General features: G+C 40.7%; 1 protein-coding gene across 1 annotated transcript in view; it reads left to right on the plus strand.

Moving 5' to 3' along the window:
* Nucleotides 1-6,882, plus strand: part of ESYT3 (extended synaptotagmin like protein 3) — a gene marked incomplete at its 5' end in the record, with an annotated part of 41,542 nt that extends 34,660 nt beyond the window's left edge. The window contains 6 exons of the mRNA XM_015561360.1: nucleotides 1,085-1,581; nucleotides 2,193-2,291; nucleotides 2,753-2,884; nucleotides 5,486-5,591; nucleotides 6,353-6,402; nucleotides 6,693-6,882. Of these exons, the coding sequence (XP_015416846.1) occupies nucleotides 1,085-1,581; nucleotides 2,193-2,291; nucleotides 2,753-2,884; nucleotides 5,486-5,591; nucleotides 6,353-6,402; nucleotides 6,693-6,729 (921 nt within the window). The remainder of the gene's footprint in view (nucleotides 1-1,084; nucleotides 1,582-2,192; nucleotides 2,292-2,752; nucleotides 2,885-5,485; nucleotides 5,592-6,352; nucleotides 6,403-6,692) is intronic.
* Nucleotides 6,883-8,433: the final 1,551 nt, after the last annotated feature.

An 8,433-nucleotide genomic window follows, 5' to 3' on the forward strand; every position in this document is an offset into this window, starting at 1 on the left:
TATGTGCCCCGACTTGGGATTGAACCTGCAGCCCTGGCATATTGGAACAACACTCCAACCAACTAAGCTACCCAGCCAGAGCCTATGTTAATTTTTAACTTTGGGTTTCAAGGCACCACAGATAGTGTAAATTCATATGAGAGAGGCCTACAGGTGCCCTATTGTTAGAAAAGACTTAATTTCCCCCCGACCAGATTCAGGCTGAGACAGACACATGTCCTGTCATTAGTTTTTGCTGGTGGGTGGAATGTGTATCCTAGGCTACTTTTTCACTAAAGAGATCCTACCTTCATAGGTTCTATTTCAGCTCCCAGTCTCAAACCGACCAAGGCCTCTTTTCCTAATCCCTTGGATTCCACGGTTGATAAATGACCCTCAGAAAGCTTAACCTTCATTTTTTAGTTTTTTTTTAAGCCCTAGGGACTTGACTTTCTTTGTGATTTTGGCTATTTAAAAGGATGTTTATTTTATTGGGGCATTCCTAACAAGATGTTTTTCAGAATATGTTAACCACCATACTGCTAGAAATGGAAACCCTTGCTAAGGTCCTGATAAATAATGAAGGGAAAAGAGGAAATGCAATGGCTGAAGTTTGGAAATTTGGTGCTAGGGCTACAGAGGTATGTGTGGATAGAAAACACATTTTAGGGAAAGTAATGGTGAATAGGTGACAGTTGGAAAACACCATATCCAGAAGGTAGCTGGTGATAGGTGTGAAGATTAAGGTGAGGGAAGACTGAAGGTATAGGTCTGGGAGTTGCATGCTGAGAGTGCAACTCTCGTGCAGCCAGTATGAGTATAGCAAGGAGGGACCGGGACTGAGTCTTCATGAAAACCCACAAGTGAGGCAGGAGGAAGAGGGAAGATGGAGAAGTACTGGTCAGAGGGGGCAAGGCCGAGAGAGGCTAAGGAAAACATGGTCTGGAGGGAAAATTGTATTGGGCAGTCAGGAAGGAATTGGGAGTTTTGCGAAAACTGTTCTTCCCAGAAAAAAAAGAGAAGGAACCATTTCCCAGAGGGTAAGGTGAGAGGGAAGTGGAAGTGGTGGGCTCAGCCCATAAAGAGCCCTGCCATTTGCTTGCAGTTCCTACGCGTGGAAGAACGAGAGATGGGCAGCCCATACACAGGACCTGAAGCCCTAAAGAAAGGCCCTCTGTTCGTTAAGAAGGTGGCCACCAATCAAGGTCCCAAAGATCCACCCCAGGGAGAGGGTCCTGCAGACTTGCCCTGCCCCCCAGACCCTGCTTCTGGTACCAAGGAAGCCTCCAAGAGCACCGCGACAGCCACCAGTGCCACCACTGCTACCACCGAGCCCACACCCCAAGCGACAGGCCCAGAGCCGAAAGGCAAGGACAGTGCCAAAGGTTTCTGTGAGCCCATGGGGGAGAAGAAGAGTTCGACCTCCATCTTCCTGACTGTCCCAGGCTCCCACTCTCCAGGGCCCATCAAGTCACCCAGACCCATGAAATGCCTTGCCTCCCCATTCGCATGGCCACCCGCGAGGCTGGCTCCCAGCATGTCCTCGCTCAACTCCCTGGCCACCTCCTGCTTTGACCTGACAGATATCAGCCTCACCATTGAGTATGCACTTCTTTGCTTAATCTTTTCTAAGATCACCTGCCTGAAAAATAACTCCCCGGAGGGAAAAGCAGATATGAACTTACTTTTCTGTTCAAGTTCTGGTTTTTCACAGAATGGCTTCACGAGAGGCAGCAGGGTGGGGTGGTGGAGGGGAGAGCAAGTGAGCACATGTACACCAGTCTATACACAAAACTGTAAATAGACCCTGGACTTTGGCTGTTACAGCAGAAATCTTCCTGAATTCTGAAGAGTTACACAGGGATAATATGGAGTTATGTAATCAATGACTGCCACGTAAGTGCTTATTATGGGGATAGTGCATTATTTAATTCCATTTTCACAATAACCCTCTGAAATAGAACTTACTATCCTAAAAGTCAACTCACCCGAGGTCCCACAAGCAGTCATGCTGTAAGGCAGGTCCCACTCCAGGGCTCATGCTCTTCCTATGGTAAAGCAGGATCATTACACGTGAATGTGGGATGGAACTGACAACTGAAGAATTTTTTAATTAACCCATGTTCCAAAAGCAGGACATGCTTTGTCTTGGGGGTAGGGAGAGAGGCCAACACTTTTAAAGGCAAGAGAAGTGACCAGCCCTTTCTTTGCAGGGGCAGGGATTTCAGGCCGCGGAGGCTGGGCGAGATTCAGCTCACAGTGCGTTATGTGTGTCTGCGGCGCTGCCTCAGCGTGCTAATCAACGGCTGCAGGTAAAGACCCAAAATGGAGGGGGGCACTTGGCAGAGAGGGGCAGCCCCAAGATACTAGTAGACAATACAGCGGGAACCAGTGAGGCCTGAAGGCTGTCTTCCTGTGAGTGACAAGGCCTCAGTGGTGTTGATGGGCTCAAGCCAGGGGCTTTGCTCAGAAGCAGGCGCTGCCAAACTGCCTGGGGTGGTGGGAGTCAGTATGTTTTCTCAGCTTCCTTCAGATGGAAAGTATTTAGCTGTACTCCAAACTATACGAAAACTCATGTTGTCAAAACCACGCATCAGATGTTTTGTCCTCCCAATTCCACAGACCTTTGCTTTGTTGGTCATCTAGACTCCTGGGCATTTTTATCCTCAAGGGCACCGAAAGCTCAATAGCTAGTTCAGCTTTCTCCACATGAGTGTTTTCAATGTTTGAAAATCAGGACCTTTTTTCTTTAATGTCTTTGAAACCAAATCAGAAACCTGACACGCTGTACCAGCAGTGGAGTTGATCCTTATGTCCGTATCTACTTGTTGCCAGAAAGGAGGTGGACAAGTCGTAAGAAGACCTCAGTGAAGCGGAAGACCGTGGAACCCTGGTTCGATGAGACGTAAGTGGTCCAGTCGGCCTGCCCAGAGTGCCTCACCCACTCAGGTTCTTGCTGAGCACCTGTTGTGTGCCTGGCAGTCTGCCAGATCATGTGAACGGCTAGGGTTGAACAGGACAACATGGTCTATGCCTTCATGAAGCTTCTATATACTTTAGTGGAAGAAAAGAGCTGACTACTTACTTGGTCATAGGAGCTAAAGTATTCCTGATTATGTAATGTTCCATACCTTTAAATGAAGCCTCTTTGGCAGGAAAAGGATTTTAATCTGGTGAAATATATTTTCTTTGAATCTGTGTTAGAGCAGAAGTTAAAAATAAACCCAAAATTTTCTCTAAAGCAAGTCCTTTGGCCTCTCTTCCCTCCTACAACAAAGCATAGGTGACAGATACCCTCAATACCTTGTCCACCCATGTCCTTAGGGGACATTGCTTGTTTTCGATGGCTTTGTGGTGGTAAATCTTATCCATTTTTTATTTCAAGTGGGCCTCAAGGTACAGAAATAAAAATCTCATAATTGCTTCCTTCTTCAGAATCCTGAGAAGACATTTCTAGCCAGCCAAGGAAGATATACCTGATAATTTTGGTTTCCTCTTATCTTAGAATAACTACCCATTTTAGTTGTTACTTCCCTTGACTATGGGACCAGACAGAAAATCAATAAGGCAACATTGACCTTAACAAGTATATTCAGAACATTCCATCCAAAGCAGCTGAATATAGGTACCTTCTCAAATGCATATGGAACACTCCTCAGGATAGATCATGTTAGACCACAAAAGTCTTAATTTAGGAAGACTGGAAAAGATGCTCGATATGATTTCAATCAAATGGCATGAAATCAGAAATTAATTAAAAGAGGAAAACTGGACAGTTCACAATTATGTGGAGATTAAACAACGTGCTATTGAACAACTAATGGGTCAACAAAGAAATCAAGTGAAATGAAAATGGAATGCAACAAAAGCAGTTCTAAGTGGGAAGTTCATAGCGATAAATCTCTAAATGAATAAAAGAGATCAAAGCCCAAAGTTAGAAGGAAAGAAAAAGATCAGAGTGGGAATAAATGAAATAAACTAAAAGGACAATAGAAAAGATAAAGTTGATAAACCTTTAGCTAGACGTAACAAGGAAAAAAGACAAAATCAGAAAAAAGAAACATTACAAATGATACCACAGAAATATATATATTATTGATTTTCAGAGAGATAGAAATATCAATGATGAGAGAGAATCACTGATCAGCTGCATGCCCCCGCACCGGGGATTTGAGCCGTGAACTCCTGGTTCGTAGATCAGTGCTCAACCACTGAGCCAGGCTGATACCACAGAAATAGAAAGGATCGTAAAAGACTACAATTATACACCAACAGATTTAACAATCTAGAAGAAATGGATAAATTCCTAGATACAGACAACCTACCAAGGCAATCATGAAGAAATAGAAAATCTGAATAGACCAATTACTAGTAAGGATTTTGAAGCAGTAATATCATCTCAATAGAAGCATAAAAAGCATTTCACATACATTCATTCATAATAAAAGCTCTCAATATAACAAAGGCCATATATGACAAGCCCACAACTGATACCATGTTCAATGATAAAAAGCTTAAAACCTTCTAAGATCAGGAACAAGACAAGTATGCTATGCCCATTCTTGTCACTTTTATTCAACATAGTACTGGAAGTCCTAGCCACAGCAATCAGGCAACAAGAAGAAATAAAAGGCCCCCAAATTGGAGAGAAGTAAAATTGTTACTGATGACATACTATACATAGAAAATCCTAAAGAATCCACACAAAAAACTGTTGAAACTTATCAACAAATGTAAGAAAGTTACAGGATACAAAGTCAATATACAAAAATATGTTGCATTTCTGTACACTAATGAACAGGGGATAAATTAATCCCATTTAAAATATTATAAAGAATAAAATACCTAGGAATAAATTTAACCAAGAAAGCGAAAGACCTGTAGATTGAAAACTATAAGACATTAATGAAAGAAATTGACGGGGACATAAATAGAAAGATGGTTTGTGCTCATGAATTGAAAAAATTAATACTACCCACAGCAACTACAGATTCAACAGAATCCCTATCAAAATCCCAGGTATATTTCACAGAGATAGAATAAACAATCCTAAAATTTGCATGAAACTATAAAAGACCCAAAGCAACCTTGAGAAAGAGCAAAGCCAGAGGCATCACACTCCTCAATTTCAACTACTAGTATATTACAAAGCTACAGTAATCACACAGAATGTTACTGGCATAAAAACAGACACACAGATCAATGGAACAGAATAGAGAACCCAGAAATAAACCCACACCTATATGATCAACTGATGTTCAACAACAGCACCAAGACCACACAGCACAGTAGTCCAATGACTTAAGAGAGGCAAACAGGCTCTTGACACTTCCAGGACGTTGATTATGCATGGCAGTGATGCACTGAGTATCTGCTATGAGCCAATACTGTTCTGTGAGCTATTCTCAATAGTCTATATATCTTCTGTTTCAAAAGTAGGAAAATGGATGACACACTTTCAATGAAAATATGTAACTTTGATTTCCTGACTTTCTGCTTCTTAAAGATTTGAATTTTTTGTTCCCTTGGAAGAAGTACAGAAGAGGTCACTAGACGTTGCAGTGAAAAACAGTAGGCCACTTGGCTCACACAGAAGGAAGGAGCTAGGAAAAGTAAGTACAAGAACAAGAGTTCCTTGGTAATGGCACCCTTGTAGAAATTCTGATTGGATCATGTAACTGTTACCAGAACTGAATTCAAGGAAGTTATGGCCTCATTAGGAGGTTTTGGGTGTGTTTCTTAAAATATTCTTGAAACTAAATGATGTAGATGAATAAATTAATATAATAAATCCTACTGTAAAAAACTCAAGAATATCCCAATTCATGATTGCATAAGTATTTGAACATCTACTATGGTATTAAGTATTGTTTCTGAATATATTTCTACATATATAGCATTGTTGTTGTAAAGCAAGGATCTTATTACGTCAATATTTTTGTGATAGGATTTTGCTTAAAGTAGTAGAGGAAATAGAATCTTCAGAAAGATGCTAAGGGGAGGCAAAGAAGAATTATATTTGTACAATACTTCATAGTTGTATTCTAATAAACATCTTATGCTCATCTTTTTAAAGCCCACTTCCATGAAGTAGGTGATATCCCCATTTTTACAGTTGAGGCAACTATGGTGTCTTGCTTTAAATTATGATCAGTTAATGAGTAAAGGCAAGCTGTTCTCTCTGTAACATTCATACAGACATTCCTGGGGTATACAGCAATTCACCTCCCCAGGACATTGAGGCCACTGTCCTTCTGGAGAGGTTCCATGTTGAAAGCCAAATAGACCTTTTTAATGATCAATCCCATTTATCCCAGTATGTTTCCATTTAGCACAACATTTTTTAAAGGGAACTGATTTGTGATTTTTTTAGGTGCTGATTGATTTATCAGAAGAAGATCTGATTATGGGCTTCTCACAATGGTAAGTGAGCCCTTTCATTTTATCACGTTAATAGTCTCATTTGCCCATATTCTCTCCAAAGTTTTTCTCTTCTCAGAACATTTCAGTTCCTTTGGTTGAGGAGGAAGGCTGATTATCAATCACCTTTACTATCTGCAGATCTCAATTACCTAGAGGATCTGTCAGCTCTAGCCTTAATCCTGGCTTATAAAGAGATGGGTTCTGCTGGTCCCATACAGACCTAGACTGTCCTGATGCTATCACAACACACTCTCAATACTAACATAAATCCAAACCCAATTGTCTTACAGGTATGAGCTCACTCCAGATGGACAGCCCAGAAGTTGATGATGAGCAACATAATCACCTTTATATTAAAATGTGTACATATGTATAGTCTGTAATTTAATTCAGAACCATTTGAAAATATATATACATACATTCCTGTGTGAATTTAACTGGATAGTATTAGGAAAAGGTAAACATAAGTAAAAGCCAGAACTACTCTCTCTTGGTTGGATTTAATTGTTCAGATCCCAAAAGAAATGTGGTATTCATGGCTAATCAATTATTAGAACCTCAGTAGTGATTTTTTTCACTTTTGATAGGTAATTATAGACCATCTGACTTAGGGCACTTTTGACACATACATTCAGGCAAGGCCTATCGCAGACATAGGGGGTGGGGAGGAGGCTGCTCTTATGAGACTAAAAGGTGGCCCACCTCCAAATTGCCAAAAGATAATACTACCTAAGCCCACTGCCACCTCTGGTACTCCTCTGCCTAGGGATTTATTCCTGTATCTGAATTGGAACTAAAATGTATTTTTTTCTGATGGGGGGAACAATGATACAATGATATACCTAAACACCTTTAGTTAAATACTCCAGTGTGGATGGCCTCCAGCATGTGGCCTTATTTCCATAGGAAATGCAGGCCAGGTTCCAGACTCGGGTCTATGTCTGCACTCCCCTAGCAGAGCTGGACTCTGCTGCAGTCAGTGCCAGAGGGGCTTTCTGTATCCTCTCAGACAGATGTGGAAATTCAGCTCCACTTTTCTAAGAGACAGCTGGTTCCCCTAATAACATGTAAAAAGCAAACCATGTAAACTGTGTATTTAAATAAGTGCCTCTTTTGCATTTCAAACTATAAAACCAAATATTCTTGTTCTCAGCTGTGCCTAGAGCTGTTATGAAGGTCACGTCCTTGTCTCTTTAATCCACTCAGACAATGCCCGGTTGCCATCAGGTTTCTCTCCCCACTCCTGCATTCGATGCAGCTTTTCTAAGAAATAGTATAGCAATACTGTCAATATTTCATTTTAACAATTCCCTGCTTGTATTGTGTTTGGTATTTTTTGTTTCCATTTACTCTCCAATTGAACTATAGTGGAACCTCGGTTCTTGAACTTAATTCATTCTGGAAGGCTGTTAAAGGAGTGATTTGTTCGAAAACCGAATCATTTTTCCCATTAGAAATAATGTAAATTCAATTAATCCATTCCAGACCCCCAAATGATTCACTGCTTTAATCTTTCTTATATACAGTATATGTCTAATGTACTTTTTAATCTATAAATAAGCACTTATTTTCTTAAATTTATCAAACCACCCCCTACTAGCCTTAAATGAATCACTTTCAGGTCAGCATGCAGCATCTCTATTTGTTCATTTATCACTGCCTCCGAAATGGCTGTCACTGACTGCTTGTTTATCCAAATCAACTGTTTCTCTACCTCTTGGCCTCCTTTATGTCTTAAAATTGTGCAAATCAATGACTTCCCCAGCAACAGAAGCATTCTCTCTTTGCTGCCTGAGCCTTTCATGCTGAGATATCACCATGAAAGGGTTGTCAGGTTGAAAACCGAAGTTTGGTTCCACAACCTAGACATTTTTTCTGTGAGCAACTTGGTCAAGAGCAGAATTGTTGGAGTTGGGAGACATTGGAGAAATGAGTTTGACTATATAAGTTTTTGAATTGATTTTCACCTCCATCATACGAGATTATGCTAAATACATGGTAGATGTGTAATTTGTTTCTGAGATTTCTATG

Source organism: Myotis davidii, unplaced genomic scaffold (genome assembly GCF_000327345.1).
Source record: "Myotis davidii unplaced genomic scaffold, ASM32734v1 scaffold415, whole genome shotgun sequence".
Lineage (NCBI taxonomy): Eukaryota > Metazoa > Chordata > Mammalia > Chiroptera > Vespertilionidae > Myotis > Myotis davidii.